This window comes from Vombatus ursinus, unplaced genomic scaffold (genome assembly GCF_900497805.2).
Source record: "Vombatus ursinus unplaced genomic scaffold, bare-nosed wombat genome assembly UNPS02014779.1, whole genome shotgun sequence".
Classification (NCBI taxonomy): domain Eukaryota; kingdom Metazoa; phylum Chordata; class Mammalia; order Diprotodontia; family Vombatidae; genus Vombatus; species Vombatus ursinus.
This window is the reverse complement of record NW_020954557.1, coordinates 47,129,986-47,152,857: the sequence shown is the minus strand read 5'-3', so window position 1 is coordinate 47,152,857 and position 22,872 is coordinate 47,129,986. Positions and strand designations below refer to the sequence as shown.

Sequence of the window (22,872 nt, the reverse complement as noted above, 5' to 3'; positions counted from 1 at the left end):
GGTTTTTTGAGGATGTAAAGATATTGGGAGTAGGGAGAAGGAAGTGAGAATAAACATTTGTAAAGCATCTACTATGTGACAGGCACTGGGCTATTTATTGTTGTTCATTTGTGGGGATTCTTTGTGACCCCATTTGGGGTATTCTTGGCAAAGATATTGGAATGGTTTGCCATTTTCTTCTCCAGCTCATTTTACAGATGAGGAAACTGAGGCAAACAGGTTAAGTGAGTTACCGAGGGTCACACAGCTAGTAAGTGTCTAAGACTGGATTTGAACTTGTCTTCCTGACTCCAGGCCTGGCATTCTAGCCACTGTACCACCGTATTATCTCATTTTATTTAATAACTATCCTGGGATGTAGGTGCTGTTTTTATCCACAATTTACAGATGAGGAAATTGTGGCAGACAAAGGATAAGTGACTTACCCAATCACTAGCTAGTAAGTATCTGAAGTTGGATTTGAACTCGGTTCTTCTTGAGTCCAGGCCCAACATCTATTTACTGTACCACTTAACTGCCTCAAATACCTGAGTGTGTTTGTAGACAATAGGGAAGCAGTCAGTAGATAAGGAAAGATTGGAGATAAATGAGAATGGAGATGATAGAGGGGACAAGTTCCTGGACAACATGGGATGAAATAGGATTGCTTCTACATTTAGAGGAGTAAGCCTTGGCAAGGAGAAGAGCCACCTAATTATGTGAAAAGAGTGAAAGAGGAGATAGTGGCAGAAGGCATTTGAATGATAAGAGATGAGGAGACAGAGATAAAAAGGGATATCTCAAATTGAGTGCCATTCTTCTCTCTTTTCTCCAGACGGTTTTCTACCTCTTTTTGCTTGCTACTCTCTCTTTCTTATTTCTTTGGTGCCCCATGGTTAACTTCCTGTGTTCTTTATGAATGAGAGGCTTAGAATTTTTAAAAAGATATTTAGAATTCAACTTAATAATTTACTCTATCAAAGGACAGTTCAAATTTTTGACAAGTCTACATTAATCCATTTTCAAAAGTGTTACCTTTATTACTTTCAAGACCATACAGTTAAGTCTGACCAACAGAAGAGGAGAAATGAGGGACTGGTGTTAGAGTTTTAAAAAAATATGATTCAGCAGATATATAAGAACTGTTTATAATTACATAAAACCTTCCTTAACATACAAATCACCAAATAAAGCCCATAAAAATCCAGGAGCTAATAGAAGTAAAACAATAGGTCTACTTTAATACTAGAAATTCAAATAAAGATTAATTGAATCAATGACTTTAGTCTAAGATGGCAACAACTCATTAATTGTTCTGTATATTACAAACAAAACTCAACAAGAAAACTTAAGGAGAAATTCCATTCAAAATAAAACATATAAAATATTTTGCAATCCACTGTCAAAGACACAAGAATAATATGAATACAATTTCAAAACATTACTTAACAGAAGTAAAGGAAGACCAACAACTTGAGAGATATTAATTGCTTATTTGGGAGGGGCATACTAATATAATGTAAATGACAATATTAACTACATTAATGTGCAGATTTAGTGCCATGCCAACCAAACTACCCCAGAGTTATTTTATAGAACTAGAAAAAAATAATTTAAAAATTCATTTGGAAAAATAAAAATTAAAAAATCTCAAATGGAAATAGTTTTAAAAGTTAGCTGAGAAGGAAGGGGGATACTAGCTCTCAAAGTACACTACAGAATAGTAACAAATGAAAGTAATAGCTTAATGTTTGAGAAATCCAAAACCCCCAGTTACTGGGGTAAGGATTCTCACATTTGATAAGAAAAAAAAAACTGTTAGAAAAACTGGAATGCAGTCTGATAGAAATTAGGTTTAGACTAATATCTCAATTATGCTATAACAAACTCCAACTTGATACACAAACTAATATAACAGGTCACATTATAGACAAATTAGTCAGTAAACACTTATGTGTCAGGCACTGTACTGTGTTCTGGGGAATGCAAAGAAAGGAAAAAGACATATTAGGGAGCTTACAATCTAATGAGGGAGACAACATGCAAACAATTATTTACAAACAAGATATGTACAGGATAAACTGGAGATAATTGACAAAGGGAAGGCACTCTTTTAAGTGAAATCACAAAAGGTTTCTTGTAGAAGGTGGGATTTTGGCTGAGACTTGAGCAAAACCAGGAGGCAGAGATGAGGAGGGAGAGTATTCCAGGCTTATGGGATAGTCAGTGAAAATAGCCAGAGTTGGGATATGGGGTATCATGTTCAAAGATCACCAAGGAGGCTAGTGTCATTGTATTGCCAAGTATGTAGCTGTTGTAAAGTGTAAACAGACGGGAAAAGTAGTGGGGAGCCAGGTTATGAAGGACATATGGGCCTTTTTCCTCTAGTAGTGGTATGGCTGGGTTGAAGGGTATAACACAATTTAATAAGTTTTGAAGTATTGTTCCAAATTGCTTTCCAGAATGGTGGGACCAGTTCACAGCTCTACCAATAATATATATTAAAGAACCTGTTTTCCTATAGCGCTTCCAGCATTTGTCATTTTACTTTTTTGGGTAATTTTAGCTGATCTAATGAGTATGAGTTGGTATCTAAGACTTGTTTTAATTTGTATTTCCCTAATTATTAGTGATATAGATGATTTTTTTAATATGGCTATTCATAATGTGGATTTCTTCCTTAGAAAATCACTTATCATATCATTTGAGTCATTATTAGTTGGGGAATGGTTGTTATAAATTTGACTCAGTTCCCTGTTTGTCTTAGAAATGAAGTCTTTATCAGAGAAACTTGCTGCAGAGATTTTTCCCGCAGCTTGCCTCCTCCCCAGTTTTGTGTGTCTCTTCTAACTTTAGCTGCATTGGTTTTGTTTGCGCAAAACCTTTTTAACTTTATGTGATCAAAATTGACTGTTTTACCTCCTGTGAACCTTTGTATCTTTGTATCCCTAGAGGTTAACACAGTGCCTGACACATTATAGGCGTTTAAGAAATGTTACTGACTCTATTGACTCTATTGTCTTCAGGATAAAATCAGCACTCCAGTCTAGTTCTAGCCAGCTGTCTAGGATTATTTCATGTAACTCCTCCATACTCATGCAAAATTACAGTTGAACTGTCCTGTTTTCTATTCCCTGAATTTCACCTTGTGTCTTCTATCTCCATTCCTTTGAACAGTCTAATGAATGTGCTGTGTCTTCACTTTTCCTTCTTAGAACTGTCAGTTTACTTCAGGATTTAATTCAGGGTCCTCTTCCTACAAGAAAGCCTTCTTTATTCCTCATAGTTGATAGTGCTGTTATAATTTTAAATTATGTCTCTCATATAGATGATACTTCCTCCTTGAGAGTTTAGGATGTTCTTTTTTGCTTGTTATATGTCTAGCATCTATTACAGGCCTTCCACATAGCAGGGGTTTGTAACTGCTTACTGCAGTGAATAAAAATATCACTGACAGTACCTCAGCAATCTTATTTCCCAGGTCTTTTTGTAACTGATGATTCAGGGGTTGGTGGCTTGAATGCATAAATGATAACTAGGGAGTATTTTACTTTCCCCTTAGTTATTTTGGATATCAGTTCCTTATTAACTAATTTTCTTTTCCCCTTTCCAATGTAAAAAGTATTTTTCTCGACAGAAAGCAAATAAAAGAAGATGGAATATTGTGTATAGGAGTAGTATGAAGGCTAGTACATGGAGGGTAGCAGTATGTAATAAGGTAGAAAGTTGAAGTCAAGTTGTGAAGAGGTTTGTATACCAAATAGAATTTACATTTGATTCCAGAGGTGAGTTTGTATGTTCAAACCAGAGGTTTAGAAAAATCAATTTGGCAGCTATGTTGAGGATAGTTTGGAATTGTGAGACTTGAGGCAAGGAGACCAGTTAAAAGACCATTGTAAATAGTCCAGGGGAGAGGTGATGAGGTCCTAAACCAAGATGGTGACTGTATGAGTGAAGAGATACATGACAGAGATATTGTAGAAGTCCAAACACTAAGATATAGTAACTTACGGAATGTGTGGAGTGAGTGATAATGAGAATTAGATGATGCTTGAGGGAAACATTCTATGATGCAGAAGGAAGAAAACAGTGATTTGGCATAAAATGACATACTAAATAACATAAATAGCTTTCTGAAGAATTAATTTCCCATCATCCTATAGATTCAGGAAGCATATGGCAAATTTGGAAAACTACTCCTGTATAATGTAATTGTTTTCTAAACACAAATACTTTTGATGCCAGTCTTTTATGTAAAAGATGGAGACCACAACATCTGATACAGTATGAAGTTGTATTTTTTTAAGTCTTGGGATTATAAAAAAGCCCACATAAAAACCTTTGTCTCCTAATACAATACTGTATCATACTTATGTATGTACATGTTGTATCCAGTACTGTACCAGTCATCTAGGGTCCTCTGTGAGTCTGCACTTGTAACATTGTAGCTCACAAATCAGCACTGATGGACTCTCTATTAGCATAGTCAGCCATTATACAAAATAAGCTCAAGGCAAGGGTATCTTTACTAAGTTGGCATGGTAAAACACTAGTTACAAAATATTTCTATAAAGCTCTTCACATATACACAGAGCTTCCCTAGGAAAGTGGGAGCAGAGTACAATGGTAGTGAAACATATAGGTGACCAAGGAAACTCATGCGTCCAGAATTTCAAGGCCTCAGGGTCTTCATACTGCTTCTCCTTTGGCAGGCCTTTCCCTTGGGCTCACTAGATCAGCTCCTCTTCGCTGATCAGTTCCAATCTGATGGGACTGTTTCTTACTTGAATCTCTTCTGTTGCCAGAGGTCGGTCTTCTTGAAGCTGCTTCCTACCTCATCATCTCTGCTGTGTCTGTCTGAAGATTGTTCTGTTCCCTGCTGAATGCATTGTCTCCTACAGAGCAAATGGCTCTGCTTCAAAGGAGGTCATACTCTTCAAAGCTGCTAGCAGCCTGGGCTGCCTTAGATTGACCCGTTTAAGGGCTGTTAGGGATATGACAAATCTTCTGGCTAAAGCTATTGTCCCTTCCAATTGAATCAAGAAAAATGACTTCACGCTTTTTAAAGGGATGAAAAGACCAGACAAATGAACTGCAGTTTAATTCTATTAAGGAGAAACATTTTCATATTTTGTATATAATATCCAGGAACAATGAGGGAGTCAGCATGGTACCATGGAAAAAATGCTGAATGTGGAGTCACAAAGATCTGAAATCAAATTCTGTCACTTATTTGGTGTTTTGTTTTTAGGATCCCTCACTTTCTGGGCCTCAATTTTCTCATCAATAAAATTATAGAGATGGACTGGATAAAAGAATTAATATTCTGTGTATGTCTGTGATTTATATAATTCAAGATTTACAAAGTAATTTACATATAGCATCTGACTTGAGTCTCAGATCAGCCTGTCAAGTATTGTACTACAAGTACTTATTCATATTCAACAGATAAAGGAACTGAAGCTCAGAAAGGTTAAATGACTTACCTAGAGTCATACAGCTAGTACGTTTCAGAGCCAAAACTTAAGCCCATATCATCTTAAGTCCAGCACTTTATTCACTTTACTCTGTTTCCTCTATTGGAAGAAGGTTGGATGATTTGGGTAGGCATTAGAGAATCATATTGTGTACATCTCCATGTCAAGTCTGACATCCATTGTGCCACCATCTCCCCCTTCTGTCTCATGGTATAATAGAGGGAACACTAAAGCAAAGTTAGAAGATGCAAAATCAAGTCCTGGCTTAACCCCTTTATTAACTCTATGATCTTGGGCAACTCTTTTATGTAGTTGGGATCCTTAAGAGTCCTTATTTATAAAATCTGAGAATCAGACTCTATATATACAGTGGATAATAAGTACTGAAAGTCATCATGGTACAGTGAAGAGAAAGCTGACTGCCAAGACGACTTGGGTTCAGGTCCCACAGGTGACATACGTTGCCTGAGATAATACACTTTAATATCTTCAAAGATGAGAAAGAGAGGAACTAACTAAAGCTGCATTTTGCTAGGAGAAAGGATCAAACAGACATAAGGAAGGTTGACCTTTGCAAGGAGAAGAGCCACATCTTTGGCAGAGGCTCAAGGAGAGGAAGAAAGGGCAGGAGATGATATCAATGGGTTTTGAAAAGAAATGAATGGGAGAAAAGGAGTGCATGGTGAGTGGTCTCACTTTTCTCAATAAAGTAAGATGGACATCCTCAGTTAAGAGAAGAGGGAAGGGAAGTGTAAGAGGCTTGAAGATGGAAAAGGAAATTTGGCATAGGATATATGACAAGTGACATCTGAAATTAATTAGGGAGGACTAAAAGGACTGCCTTTCTTTACCAGTCAAGGCCCAGTTGAAGCTGAATAACACAAATCTGTAGTGTATCCAATCAACACAATTATGTGATTTCATCCAGCTTCATGCAACAGCAGCTGAGTAGGAGGCGGCAAATGGCAGAAGTAATCTAGGTTTGATGTTTGCCAAAGCATGATTATCAATTGGACGTAGGGGCAAAGATTCAAGAGTAGGTGGTGGTGTAGAGTTGAACTGGTTATTCATAATGTCAAGACTGGAAAAGGAGGAAAGTAAAGTTAGAATATATGTAAGGTCTTGAGAAGGAGAATGGGTAGCTAAATGGAGGTTATGATGAGGGTGGAGAGTAAGTGGGAGATACTGAGAAAACAGAATGATAGGAAGTTATGATTCAGCAGACTGTATCAGAGTTTTTGTTTTAAGGCAGTGTAACACTTGTGGATAATGTGAAATCTAGGCCATGAGCATCCCGATATGTGGCTAAGGTGGAATGAAGGAATAGATAATGGGATTTAAGGAGAATGAGGTATTGAGAAGTTAGGAAAAGTTTGTTGTTGAGTTACAACACTTTATGACCCCAAATGGAGTTTTCTTGTCAAAAACACTGGAGGCTCAATCAATACCTTCCTTCCCTCTACTTACTTTCCTTTATTAAAACAAACAAACAAAAAAGATCAGAAATCAGTCACTTGTGCTTTGAAATTCATTTGTACTAATTTGTTACCGCTGTCATTGTAGTTGTGTATTTAAGCCTCTTCATCTTTTCTGGTGGAATGAAAGGCTTTGTTGGACTCCTTAAAATAATTTTAAGTTTAATTAGAGAAAATTTTGGGAGAGCCTGGGATAATTTTCTTTTTTGTTCTAGAAATTATACTATGTCTGAGGCTCTCTCTTAAGGGAAATATGTTTTTAGTGCTAAACATGCTTGGTTTTAAATGAGTAGTTTTTGTCCTGAGGTTTGAAGGAGATTAAGGAGAGTTCTGGGTTAATATGGGTTAGCTACTCAGTGAGTTCTAAGAATTTTTAAAGTTAGAATTAGCTGGAAGGTTATCTAGTCCATCTCTATATTATACCATCTGAAATGATATAATCAGCCTGCCATAGAATCAGCTGTTCCCTATTGAGAGTAAACTCTGACTATATAGCTGGAAGCCTATTGCTTATGAGTGTTAGCTGCAAAGTGGTGAAAACTGTATGTTTAGTCAAATGCAGCAGAATTTAAGAATGTCATTTAGATTTTACAGTAAACATGTATGTGTGTGTGCAGGGTGGTGGGGGAGAGTGGTGGTGGAGAGACACACTTGATTAGGACCTCATCATTTGATTTGGGCCCCTAACCCTACCCCAATTGATGAAGTTTCATGAGGGGCTGGTAACTGAGACAACAGGGCATTAATACATGTTAATAAACAAAGTACAAAGAATAGTTTATATTATGTTACTCCTTTCCAAGGTGTGAAGAATTTGGAGGGAAGCTTTCCAATGAGGCTGAAGATTGGGGAAGCCTATTGTAAAAAGCTTGGCAGCTCTGGGACAGCTGAAACAGGAAACAGCTCCACGAAATATTTCTCAGGCTCTGCAAAAAAGAGCTACTTATGGAAGAAGTACGTGGGAGGCGATGGCTCTGCGTTTCCCCTCTGCCTACTGACTTCTTGGCTTCCCTTTTTTTTAAAAAAATTTTTTTTATTTGCTTTTTGGTGAGGCAATTGGGGTTGAATAACTTGCCCAGGGTCACACAGCTAGTAAGTGTCAAGTGTCTGAGGCCAGATTTGAACTCAGGTCCTCCTGACTCCAAGGTCAGAACTCTTTATCTACTTCACCACCTAGCTGCCCCTCCCCCCGCCCCCACCCCGCTTCCTTTAAGTTCCCAGCTAAAATCTTGTTTTTTACTGGAAGTCTTTCCCAACCCCTCTTAATACTAGGGTCTTCCTTCTGTTAATTATCTGCTATTTATCTTGTATGTGACCTGCTTTGTATGTATTTGTTTGCATGCGGTCTTAGATTGTGACTTCCTCGAGGTCAGGCATTGCTTTTGCCTCTTTTGTATCCCCTGCACAGTGCCTGATATATAGTAGGTGCTTAATAAATATTCATTGATTATGCCCCTGTTAAGGGGCAAAGTGTGATCTTAGGTTTTTACCCTTTCTGATTGGCTATGACATCTGATAATGGAGCTAGCACAGTAGGAGACACTATACCCAGGAAGATAGTCATTGGAAGTTGCTCCAAGATAGTGACCCCTGTGACTTTATCACAATGTTATATCAATTATTCATTCAGCCACTTGCTCGATGAGTTCCTTCCCTTACCTCCTTTTCTCTTTTCATCTCTCTTCTTTCCTTTTCATTTCTTTTCTGTCCCCTTTCCTCACTTCCCTCCTTCTACCCTCTTTCTTTCCTCCCTTTTTTTCTCCTCTTGTCCCATTTTCCTTTATTTTTCTGAAAAATATACTTTATTAATATCTTTTATTTTTATGCCACCTAAATTTCTTCCAGTAGTTCTCTTCCTACCTCCCAGAGAGCCATCACATAAAACAAAATATTTTTTAAAGGGAGAAAAATGAAAAGGAGGAAGAACAGACACCACCCCTCTCCCAGCAAAACTAATCAGTACATTGAAAATGTGTAAAAATGTATGCAGTATTCCACATCCTCTTCCATACGGTAGTGTGTGGAGAGTTACCTTCTTTGGGACCTTTTTTTTTGGGTAATTTTGTAACATTTACTTTTAATTGCTTTGTAGTATTTCCATTTACATTATTGTAGTCATTCCATTCTCTGTATTTATCATTTTTGTAATTTTTTTGTAGCATGATAGTCATTACATTTATGTACCACAATTTGTTTAGTTATTTTGTTTCTTCTCATCAATGGCATTTGGGGGCATATGCCTAAGAGTAGAATCTTTGAAAGTCCTATCTTCTTTAATTTTTGCCAATTTGCTGGTTGTGAGGTAAAACTTTGGATTGTTTTTGACACATTCCTATTACTATATTAGTGATTTGGAGTATTCTTTCATGTTATTGTTTGTAGTTTGCAATTTTTCTTTTGATAACCATTTGTTCATACCTTTTGACTACCTGTCTTTTGAGGAATGCCTTTTGGTCTTATGTGTATCGTTTAGTTGTTGCTATATCTTGGATACCAAACCCCTATCTGAGAAATATAGTACAAATATTTTTCCCATCTGACTACTTCTCTTTCTATTTTAGATGCTTTATTTTGTGCAGAAACTTTTCAGTTTCATGTAATCAAAATTATTTTATCTTTTGTAATTTTTTCTATCCTTTGATGTTTAAGAATACATTTCCTGCCATAGCTGTGAAAGGTATATGATTTGTTTCTCTTCTAACTTTTTTAAGGTATGATCTTTATTATTAAGGTCGTACGTTGTTTTTAAATTTACTGTGGTACATGGCATAAGATGTTAGTTTAAGCCTAATTTCTTCCAGACTGCTTTTTAGTTTTCCCAGCAAATTTTATCAAATGAAGAGTTCTTTCCTAAGTAATTTATGTTTTCAGTTTATTGAATACTTTGTTACTGAGTTCCATTGTTTTTTATTTTTTCTTGCCTAATCTGTTCCATTTATTTATTTCCTATTTTTAATTAGTACTGTTTTTGATGACTGCTGTTTCAGGTCTGGAAGTGCTATTTTCCCTTCATCCCTACCTTTTTTCATTATTTCCTTTGATATTCTAGATCAGGGGTGGGGAACCTGTGGCCTCGAGGCCACATGTGGCTTTCTAGGTCCTCAAGTGTATCCCTTTGACTGAATCCAAACTTCACAGAACAAATCCCCGTAATAAAAGGATTTGTTCTGGTAAGACTTGGACTCAGTCAAAAGGCTATACCCAAGGATCTAAAAGGCCATATGTGGCCTCGATGCTGCAGGTTACTCAACCCTGTTCTAGATCTTTTGTTTCATTATTACCCTTCATATTTGAGATCATTTGCTCCTCCCAGTGAATTTATTATTCTATCAGGTTCTGTAAAGGATGCCTTAGATATAGCATTAAACCTGTAAATTAACTTTGGAAATATTGTTGTTTTTGTTATATTGGCACAGCCTAGCCACGAACACTGAATGTTCCTCCACTTATTTAAATTGTTCTTTATTTCTTTAAAGAACACTTTGTAATTGAATTTATTTAAGTATTTTATGTGTTTACAAAGCTTTTTTTTTTTTCTATTAATGTCTTTGTTCTCCAAGAAGAACCCTATTCTCATACTCTTTGGTAGTTTTTTTTTTCCCATTTCCATATCTCTCATTCTTCCAAATTCTTAGTGCATTTGCTATGTTTACTAGGTTAGGATAGTTTATTTCTTAGACTTTTGCTCTTTCCTTAATACTATTCAGAAGCACAGAATAGATTAGCAACTATATAAAAATAATTTATTAAAAAGTTACAGCATTAACGAAGTATTTGTTGACAATGAAATTGTGAAAAGTAAAATCTGTTAAATTAAAATGTACTTGCTAGTATTTATTCACTGCTAAATTTTTTTTCTAGGAGGACCAGGATGGTAGCCAAGGTGTGGGCAAGCGCAAGAGGGTAAAATTAAGCAGCAGTGTCAAAGGTATTTATAAAGCGATGATTTAATTTTGTTCTCATGTTTGTTGATTCTGTTTTTGTCTTACGTAAAAACTCCTAAGACTATTTAGTCAGTAGCGTCACCTAGTGCCAAAAATCCCAACCAGTTTAAGTTGTATAAGGGGAATGCTTTATAGTCTTATAATTCACAATGATATATAATTATCTGTAAAAACAACAAACAAAATATTCACCATTGAACATTTATTTATATTCTTCACATAACTATTTTTGACCTAAAAAGGCTTTCCTTTGGTCTGTTTGATTTTTACATAATGTTTTATTTAGCATGAAAATTACTATTTTTGATGAAATGTTTATGAGGTTTAAAATTATTGATTTTTAATTTAGGAAAGTCTAAAGCCTTTCAAGTTCTTGAAAGGCCATTAGTAAATCACAACTTAACATTTCTAAATTATAGGTATAAAGCTTTTTAAACATTTTTTTCTACAATTTAGGCTCAGTCATGTTTTTGGTTATCACTGGAGAACTAAATTAAGGCCACTCATTGTAGCAGTTGGAATGAACTCTCTCTGGCTTTTAAAAATGAGGAGACCTGGTCAGTTTCCTCTCCGTCTCTGAATTCCTTCATTTGGTGGCAAATGCCTCTCCAAATGAGTGATAATGTTGTAACTAGGGAAGAGAAAAATGAGGAAATCTATGCATAAAACTTCAATGTCCAAAAAACAAGAGAAGAGAAGAGAGAAATTAAGTGTGTCATAAAGTAGACTAGTAACACTAAATATTATTCTTTCACATTGACTAGCTCAGGGGTTTAGATTATGACTTGTTCTCATTTTTAGGAATTCAGATCTTAGGAATTTCTGGGGAAGATTGTGAGACCCATAGAGCAAGAGATAGTGATTTATTAGGACCTCTCCCCTCAAGCATACTAGAATTTTCCAGATCTGAGGAAAGTCTAAATCTAGCTCCTTTGGATATTCTTTGAATCACCTGGCCTGGAATAAATCTTTAGATGGCTCTCAATTAGAAAACCTCCTTACAGCTTAGTGGTCCTGCTTCATGTTTCAGAAATACTTGAAGTGCTGTCTTATGCTACATGGTATGACTTTGGTCGTATATTATTCCTGTTCGTAGGTAAATGATGAAATGCATTTGTTTATGTGTTACTTTTAGTCTGGATTCATGATGAAATGAGAAAGAATGCTGTTTTTTGCACTAGTCTTGGAGGAGAAAGTTTATCACCAAAAAAGACACATTTTACAGCTGAATCATTTATTTTTAGGATTGAATTCAGTGTCTTTCATGAAGTAGTAAAATGTTTTAAGCTTTTAATTTTAATTTTTTGATGTATTTTAATATTCAGTGTATCCTAGTATCCTGAAACAATACTGATACCTTGTAATGCTATCACATGACCAGAGGGTATTCTTTAGTTTAAGGAAAATTTGACTTGACAGTTTGAAAATAAGATGGCAATAAAATATGGAAACAGTTATGAAACTGTTACCAGTTCTTATGTTTTAAGATAAATTCTGCAACTATTCCTGACTGTTTTTAATTGAAGAGAAGTATAATATATTAAGTAATATAGCTATTTAGAGTTAGGAATTTAATGGCAAATTGGGAAGAGTACTTAAAAAAGCATTTCTAGTTGAATTTTTATAATTGGCATTTTTTGAGAAAATGATATCAACTAGGCTTCTTGAAGGTAGCAGCATAATTTTTGGCTTTGAATCACTACTAAGAACTTACATTCTACTGAAGGGAGATAACATTTAAACAGATAACTCAATACAGAGTACACACAAAATAATACAAAGTAATTTTAAGCAGTACATAACACTAATAACTGGGTATATTAGTACACAAAAAAAAGCCCAGTAAAAAAAATCACACAGATTCTTAGAGGCAAAGTCAGGAAAGAGTGTATTTTCATATACTATCTGTACAAAGACCTAGATGTGGAAGACAATGTCATGTATGAAATTATTACTATATTGTTACTATCCTATGTTTAATCAGGAAAAACTTTCCAAACCCCAAGGCTCAAATATTCTCATTTTAGTTAAAGCTGCAAATTGTCTCTCTATAATAGGTTATTATAAATACTTTTTGTGTGTGTGTGTGTGAGGCAATTGGGGTTAAGTGACTTGCCCAGAGTCACACAGCTAGTGAGTGTTATGTGTCTGAGGCTGGATTTGAACTCAGGTCCTCCTGACTCTAGATCTGGTGCTCTATCCACTGTGCCACCTAGCTGCCCCTATAAATATTTTTTAACAAATAAAATTTAATTATATAGAATTCTAGGAAGATGTAGAATAAAACAGGAAATTACTTGGCTTTCCCAAATTCACCCACAAATAATTTAAAATAATGTCTCAGAATGGACTTTAGAGGGACAGAAATAATTAAAAGTTGAGGTAAAGCAGTTGTCCAGCCTAAGACAACTTGGGAGAACATTAGGAAAGATCTGAGCTCCTAGGGTGGTGGTCTGGCCTGATTTTTTGGACATTCAAGTTTTGTGCATAGATTTCCTCATTTTTCTCTTCCCTAGTTACAATATTATCACTTATTTGGAGAAGCATTTGCCACCAAATGAAGGAATTCAGAGAGGTAGAGGAAACTGACCAGGTCTACCTCATGGCAGATAACCCTATTCAACATACAACAAACTCCAGGGGCAGCCGCGTAACAGTAGCCTCAGCTTTGGAAACTTTTGCCCATTGACAGTGTGGGAGCTAGATAGCTGACCAGGGCAATGTTGCAGAGCCTTCCACTGGTGCTGACATAATTTTTGGCTTTGAATCACTACTAAGAACTTACATTCTACTGAAGGGAGCTGACATGGAGCCCAGGTGCACTCACCAGACATGGGCATTCTCAGGCTGTGGCTAATAGGCAACGCAGAGTGAACACACGCTGATGGGTGGGATTGCAGAGGGGTGAGGCCCTGCTGGTTGTGTTCACTTGCAGGAGAACAAAGTCCCTGGTTTTGGTTCCATGGTATAGGAGTGAACTGAGGGTTGCAGATGGAGGAGGGACCTCAATGAGTAAGGGCATTTATGTGACAGATTGGGGGCCCTGGTCATGGCTTAGGGGAGGAGAAGAGTACCCAATTTCAGGCCCCAACATAGAGCTTAGGAAACAACAGCACAAAAAAATCTGGAGTTTGAGACATTATCCCTGGGATACACTTCAGGACTAGGGTCTGACATAAAGTTAATAGCCAAGAAATAAGCCACTTAAAAAAATGAGTAAGTAGAAGAGAAAGGACTTGACCATAGATAGCCACTGTGATGATAGGTAAGATCTGGGTTCAAACTCAGAAAAAAGTGCGATCAAAACAGCTACTACTTCTGCTTCAGAGAAAAATGTAAAATGGTCACAAGCCCAAAAAGAGTTCTTGGAAGAGCTTAAAAATGACTTCACAAACCTAATAAGAGAGGTTAAGGAAAAAAAAAAGTAATGCAAGAAAATCAAGAAAATTATGAAAAGAAAATCCACCAGTTAGAAAAAGAGGTCCAAAAACTTACAGAATAAAATAACTCCTTAAAAATTATAATTGGGCAAGGGGAAGCTAATGACTTCATAAGACACTAAGAAGTAATAATACAAAATCAAAAGAATGAAAAAATAGAAGAGAATGTGAAATATCTCATTAGAAAAACAACTGACCTAAAAAACAGATTGAGGAGAGACAATATTAGAATTGTTGAGACTACCTGAAAGTTATGATCAAAAAAGAGTCTAGACACCATACTTCAAGAAATTATTAAGGAAAATTGCCTTGAAGTTTAGAACCAAAGGGTAAAATGAAATTGAAAAAATCTACCAATCATTACCAGAAAGAGATCCCAAGATGAAAACTCATAGGAACATTATAGCTTAGTTTCAAAGCTCCTAGGTCAAGGAGAAAATACAGCAAGCAATTAGAGAGAAACAATTTAAATACTATGGAACTAGAGTTAGGATAACACAAGATTTAGTAGCTTCTACATTAAAAGACTGAAGTTCATGGAACATGATATTCTGAAGGGGAAAGGAGCTGGTTTTGCAACCAAGAACAACTTAGCCAGCAAAGCTGAGTGTAGTCCAGCATGGAAAAAATGGATATTTAATGCAATAAAAGACTTTCAGTTATTTGTGAGGGAAAGATCACAACTGAATGAAAAATTTGACCTATAGGATTCAGGAGAAATGTAAAAAGGCAAACATGAAAGACCAATTACAAGGGATTTAATAAGGTCAAACTGTTTAGTTCTAAAATGGGAAAATGCTATCTGTAACTCTTAAGAATGTTATCATAATTAGGGTAGTTTGAAATAGCATACATAGTTAGAAGACTTGGAGTTGAGCTGAGTATGATGGGATGATCCTAAAAAATAAAATTTGGTAGAGAGAGGTGAAACGGAACAATTATCTCATACAGATAAGGTGTGAATGGAAGAGCTGTTACAGTGGAGGGTAGGATGATGTGGAGGGCTGATAGTGCTAGCATTATTTTCATTAGAACTGGGTGAAAGAGGGAATAACATGTACATGTAGAAGAGTATAAAAGTCTTCTTAACTTACAGAGGAAATAGGAGAATGAAGGGATGGAATGAGGGTGGTGGGACTCTTAGAAGGGTGTGCATATCAAGAAACAAAGTTAGGGGAGAGGATAAGGGAAGGATTCCTAGAAGGTGTGTGGGTTAGGGAGGGAGTGGTTGAAGTAAATTAGATGTCTGAGGAGGTATAGGGTGAAAAGAGAGGAAGAGAGGGATAAAAAGTGAGGAAAAAATCCAGTGGAGGGAAATATACAGCTAGTAATTATAACTTTGAGTGTGAATGTGATGAACTTACCCATAAAATGGAAACTGATAGCAAAATGGATTAAAAACCAGAATCCAACAATATGTTGTTAACAAGAAACATATTTAAAAATGAGAGATACACATAGAGTAAAAATAAAGTAGTAGAATTTGTTATCCACCAGCTCATGCTAAAAAAAGCAGAGGTACCAATCATGATCTTAGAGAAAGTTAAAGCTAAAATAGATTTAATTAAAAGAGATAAATAGGGAAAACTACATTATGATAAAAGGTACCATGGATAATGAAGTAATAGCAATATTAAACCTATCTGTACCAAATGCTGTAGCATCCAGATTTTTAAAGGAAAAGCTAAATGAATTACAGGTAGAAATAGGTAACAAAGCAATAACAGAGGGGGACTTCTAGGATGGAGGGAAATACAGCTAAAAGTTTCTCTGATAAAGGCCTCATGTCTCAAACATATAGAAAACTGAGTCAAATTTATAAAAATAATAGCCATTCCTCAATTGATAAATAATCAAAAAATATGATCAGTTTTCAGATGAAGTAATCAAAGCTGCCTATAGCCATATGAAAAAATACTCTGAATCATTATTGATTGAAGAAATGCAAATTAAATAATTCTGAGGTACTACCTCATACGCATACAGAAAAGGTAAATGACAAATGTTGGGGGGGATGTGGGAAAAGGAGACATTAATGCACTCATGGTGGAGTTGTGAACGGATTTAACCATTCTGTAGAGCAATTTGGAACTATGCCCAAAGGGCTATAAAACAATGCATACCTTTTGACCTGGCAATTCCACTACTAGGTCTATATTCCAAAAAAGATAAAAAACAAAAAGGAAAAGGACCTATATGTACAAAAATATTTACAGCAGCTCTTTTATGGGGGCAAAGAATTAGAAACTGAGGAGATGCCCATCAATGAGGGGAATAGTTGAACAAGTTGTGGTTTGTAATTTTGATAGAATACTATTGTGCTGTAAGAAATGATGAGTACGATGCTCTCAGAAAAATCTGGAAAGACTTGCATAGGCTGATGCAAAGTGAAATGTACTGTGTACAAAGTAAACAGCGATATTGTAAAACGATAAAATGGAAGTGGGTAGCAGAGTGAATTAAGAACCATAATCCTATAATATGTTGTTTAAAAACCTGGAAAGACTTATATGAACTGATACTGAGTAAAATGAACAAAACCAGGAGAACATTATACACAGCAGCAGCCACATTGTGCAATGACTGACTTTGATAGACTTATCTCTTCATAACAATGAAAGGATCTTAGACAACTCCAAAAGACTCACAATGGAAAATGCTATCCACATCTAGAGAAAGAACTTTGGAGTCTGAATGCAAATGGAAGCATACTATTTGCTGTCCTTTTCTTTTGTTATTTTGTTTTGTTTCTTCTTTCTTGTGGTTCCTCACATTATTTCTAATTCTTTTTTACATCATGACTAATGTGAAAATATGTTTAATATGAATGTTTAAGTAGGCCTATACCAGATTGCATGCTGTCTTGGGGAGAGGGAGAAAATTTAGAACTCAAATTTTATGGAAGTGAATGCTGAAAAATAAAAATAAATAAATTAATTATTAAAAGAAAAGAAAAAGAAATTAAACAGGCCAAAAATGAACTTCTTAAGAAAAAAGCATCTGGACCAGACAGATTTACAAGTGATTTCCACCAAACATTTAAAGATCAATTAATTCCAGTATTAAACATATCATTTGGGATAATAGGCAAAGATGGAGTCCTGTCAAGTTCTTTTTATGAAACAAGTGCTGATATTGATAAATAAACTAGAAGAGCAAAAACAGAGAAAGAAAATTATAGACCAATTTCACTAATGAATATGGATGCAAAAATCCTAAATAAAATACTAAGGAGGCAGCTAGGTGGCTTAGTGGATAGAGCACCTCCTTGGACTCAGGAGGACCTGAATTCAAATCTAGCCTAAGACACTTACTAGCTATGTGACCCTAGGGGAGTCACTTAATCCTGATTGCCTCAAAAAAAAAAATACTTAAAGACTACACTATATCACAAAAGTGATACATTGTGACCAAGTGAGATTTATATCAGGAATGCAGGGATAGTTTAACATAAGGAAAACCATTACCATAATTAACAATAACAAAAGTAAAAAAAATCATATGATTATATTGGTAGATGTAGAAAAAGCTTTTGAGAAAATATAACACTCATTCCTATTAATGACACTTGAAAGCATAGGTATAAGTGAATTTTTCCTTAAAATGATAAGAAGCATCTACTTTAAACCATCAGCAAGCATTATTTGTAATGGGGAAAAGCTGGAAGCCTTCCTGATAAGATCAGGAGTGAAAAAAGGATGCCCATTATCACCAGTATTATTTAATATTGTATTAGAAATGCTAGCAGTAGCAATAAGAGAAGAAAAAGTAATCAAAGGAATCAGAATGGTCAGTGAAGTAACAAAATTATTTCTTTTTGCAGAAAATATAATATACTTGAAAAATCATAGAGATTCAACTAAAAAGTTAGTTGAAACAATAATTTTAGCAAAGTAGCAAGATTATCTACATAAACCATCAAAATTTTTATATATCACCAACAAAACACTACAAGAAGAGATAGTAGAAGATACCCCATTTAAAATAACTGTAGATAGCGTAACTTACCTGGAAACATATCTGCCAAGGCAAATACAAGAACCACATGAAATAATTAAAAAATACTTTTTATACAAATAAAATTAGATTTAAATAACTGGAGAAATATTGATTATTCATGGGTGGGCAGAACCAGTATAATGAAAATGGCAGTTTTGCCTAAAATAATCTACTTGATCAATGCCATCCCAACTAAACTATCAAAAAATTATTTTATCAAGGTAGAAAAAATAATGGCAAAATTTATTTGGAAGAACAGAAGGTAAAGAATATCAAAGGAATTAATGAAAAAAAAGGTAAAGGAAGGAGGTTTATCAGTGCCATGTCTTAAACTGTATTATCAGGTCTCGTACTGGCTAAGAAATAGAAAGGTACATCAGTGGAATAGAGTAGGCATACAACATACGGTAGTAAATGATTATGGTAACTTGTGTTTGACACATGTACCTAAGCTTGTGGATAAGAATTCACTATTTGGTAAAACTTGTTGGGAAAACTGGAATATAGTCTGACAGAAATTGGGTAGAACAATATCTTACACCATTTACCAAGATAAGGTCAATATGGATACATGAACTAGACATAAAGGGAGATACAAGTAAATTAGAAGGACATGGAACATATTACCTGTCTGACTTATGGGTAGGGAAAGAATTTGTGAATAAACAAGAGAGAGAGAGCATTGTGAGATGTAAAGTGGATAATTTCGATTGTGCTAAATTAAAAAGGTTTTGTGCAAATAAAACCAAGGTAACCAAGATTATAGGAATGCGGAAAATTGGGAAAATTTTTATAGATATTTTCTTAGATAAAGGTCTCTTATCTCACATAGAGAGAAAAGCAAATTTATAAGAACACGAATCATTTCTGAATTGATAAATGGTCAAAGAATATGAACAGACTGTGTGTGTGTGTGTGTGTGTGTATGTTTTTTTTTTTTTTCAGCCAAAGACAAGGTTTATTAGAACATCATCATACTGGGCAGATTCTTAAGGAGTTTGAACATGAGTAAGCACTGGCTAGATTTTAAGAATCTGAGCAGTGGCTAGGTTATAAGAATCTAAATGGAGACAAGATGGTCTTTATATGCATGAAAACTATGGGAGGGGTTCTAGGCGTGGCCAAGTAGTCTTTGAGGTAATAGAATTCCAGGGACCTGGTCCACAGGGCCAAGGGAGAATGGAGAAGTGGCCTGGGACCAAAAGGAGACAGGCTGTTTTTCAATGAAGAAATCAAAGCTATCTATAGTCATAAGAAAAAATTTTCTACATCATTATTGATTAGAGAAATGAAAATTAAAACATCTTTGAGATATCTCACACCTATCAAATTGGCCAAAATGATAGAAGGGGAAAATGACAGATGTTGGGGAGGATATAGAAAAATTGGGACACTAATACACTGTTGGTGGAACTGTGAACTTATCCAAACATTTTGGAGAAAAATCTGGAATTATGTCCAAAGAGTTATAAAACTGTGTTTACCCATCGACCCAGCAATATCACTATTAGGTTTGTTTCCCAAGGTGATCAGGGAAAAAGGAAAAGAACCTCTGTGTTCTAAAATATTAATAGAAGCTCTCTGTGATATCCAAGAACTGGAAATTGAGGGGATGCCCATCAATTGGAGAATGGCTAAACAAGTTGTGGTATATGATTGTGATGGAATACTACTGTGTTGTAAGAAATGCTGAGCAGGTTGATTTTAGAAAAACATGGAAGGACTTACATGAAATAATAGAGTGAAATGAGCAGAAACAAGAGAATGTTTTATATAGTAACAGCAAATATTGTTTGAAGAATATCTGTGAATGACTAAGTTATTCTGACGATTAAAAATACACCAACTACAAAGGACCTTATGAAGGAAGATGCTATCCATCTCCTGAGAAAGAACTGATAAATAGAAGTATGCATAGTGTGGTTTTACGTGTGTGTGTGTGTGTGTGTGTGTGTGTGTGTATGATAGCCTTCTCTAGTGTGGGGAGGGAAGGAAGGAGGGAGGAAGAAGGTTCAGAACTTAAAATGTAACAAAAAGTAAATAAAATTAAATTTAAAAAATTTAATTATAATGTTCCCTGGTGACTATGCTAGTTTTATAAACTTGATTACTTTTCTTGAATAAGAAAAGGTTGTAGTGTATTCCCTTAAGTGTAAAATTTCCAAGATCAATAGTACTAATCTTATTTAATTTTAAAAAGTTACTCTAAACATTTTTGTTCAGGTATGAACCTTTCTTCAGATTCATATGCCCTTTACTAAACTCACATAAGTGGTAGTGAACAGTAAGAATCAATTGCTTAGGGGGGCAGTGCCCTGGAGTCAGGAAGACCTGAGTTCAAATACTGCCTCAGACACATAACACTTACTAGCTATGTGGCCCTGGGCAAATCACTTAACCCCCACTGCCCAACAACAACAACAGAAAAAGAATCAGTTGCTTAAAGAACAACAACATTGGCCTTTGGGTTCGCATTTATAATAAATCCCTTATTCCTTGATTTACTTGGGGTGTATCCTGGTGGCACAGTGGATAGCATGCTAGTCCTGGAGTCAAAAGATCTCAGTTCACATCTGGCCTCAAATACTAGCTGTGTGACCCTGGGTGAATCTCTTAACCTGTTTGTCTCAGATTCCTCAACTGTAAAACGTGGATAATAGTAGGACCTAACCCATAAGTTTGTTGAGACGATCAGTGGAGACAATATTTGTAAAAAGTACTTAGCACAGTGCCTGGCACATAGTAGGTGCTCTGGCTTCCCCAGTTGCTTTCTGACATGGAATCTGTCAATCTGTGCCATAATATATTGCTTCTGTATATTATTTTTGTTTCTCTTTTAAAATGACGACTTTTAGATTTATCTTGTACTCTTTTTCTCATCAAGCTTCTTATTAGCACCTCAGTACAAATGCTTCTGAAATCTATATATCTAGCTAGCCCTAGAGACATCTTGATTGATTGTCTCATAGGCATTTCAAACTCAATATGTCCATTATTTGTTCCCCAAACCCTGACCATCTTCTCAGCTTTCTTTTTATTGTTAAGGGCACCATCATCCTTCTGGTTACCCAGGTTCACAACAGTGCTATCATCCTCCAGTCTTCACTTTCATTTACCCTACATATGCAGTCTGTTGTCAGATCTTGTCATTTTTATCTTTGCAACATCTATAATACACACTCCCTTCTTTCTACTCACATACCCTATTTGAGACCCTTCATTACCACTCACCTGGACTATTGCAATAGCCTTCTAATTGGTCTTCCTCCCTCAAGTTTCTCCACACTCCAGTCCATTCTTCACTCAACTATCAAAGTGATCTTCCCCAAAAACAGGCGCTACCATGTCACCCTCCTACTTATTAACTCCAGTTTTTCCCTGTTGCCTCCAGGATTAAATATAAAATCCTCCTTTTGGCATTTAAAGTCCTTCATAACCTCTTAAATTTCCTACATCTCTTTCCAGTTTTCTTATACCTAACTCCACCTCGTGAACTCTAGGATCCAACTCCACTGGCTTACTTGTTCTTTGTACCTCATGCTCTATCTCCCAATTCAGTATGTACTTGCATTGGTTGTCTCCTATGTATAAATATTCTTCTTTACCTTTGACTCCTACCTTCACTGGATACCTTCAAAACTGAGCTCATATATCACCTTCTGTAGAGGGCTTTTTCTTTTTTTACCAGTCTTGTTTGCTGTCTCCTCTTACTCCTCCCCTTCTTTCTCCTTTTCCTCCTCCTTCTCAGTTCCCTCCCTTTAAGATTACCTTCCATTTACATTTCTATATGAAGTATGTACCATAGTTACTTACACATTGACGTTAGAATGTGAGCATCTTGTAAGCATGCATGATGTTTTTTCCTTTCTTTGTATCCTTTGTGCTTGACATATAGTAAGCATTAAATAAATGCATCACAATGCATAGCAACATTTAAATGATAGGAGATTACTATTTTAGAAATTTATTCTTAGATTGCCGAAAATTAGAAACTTTTCTAAAGAGGTGTACGATGTACTGTTGATACATAATTACCTCTACTACAGTTTGCTTAAACTGATGGGCTAATGAAATGATAAGGAAGGATATTTTTTTCGGTAGCTAAAAATCACACTCTAGTCCACTTGAAGTATTACACAAATATCAAACCTCAATGCTTGACTTTATTCCTCCTTGATTTTAGTTGAACTTGTCAACATTTCATACACAAAGATTGATTAAGAGTGTATCATATTTACAATGCTTAGATTATTATGTTCTTAGCCTGAACCTTTTTAAGAGAGCTGTCACAGTAATACTTAAACAAATAAATGAACTTATAAGGCAAACAGGGAAGGTGACTAGAAAAAAGCATTTCTAACTCAACTTCTATAACAAAACTTTAAAAAGTTTTACTGTTAAGTTTTGTCCCTTTTCTTCAGGCTTGTATTTTTTTTTCTATTGTTAATGAAAAGGTACAATTTGGTGACTTTGTAGGATTCTCCCCCCCCAAATATTATGGAATTTGCAGTGTTATATTCTGTTCCACTTCTGTTTTCCTTCTCTATCTTCCCTCCCT

General features: G+C 35.5%; 1 protein-coding gene across 3 annotated transcripts in view; it reads left to right on the top strand.

The window, feature by feature from the left end:
- Window positions 1–22,872, top strand: part of UBR3 (ubiquitin protein ligase E3 component n-recognin 3) — a 309,463-nt gene that overhangs the window by 81,007 nt on the left and 205,584 nt on the right. For all 3 annotated transcript variants that reach the window (XM_027865976.1, XM_027865977.1, XM_027865975.1), the window contains exon 6: window positions 10,793–10,859. In XM_027865976.1, coding sequence (XP_027721777.1) covers window positions 10,793–10,859 — 67 coding nt within the window. The remainder of the gene's footprint in view (window positions 1–10,792; window positions 10,860–22,872) is intronic.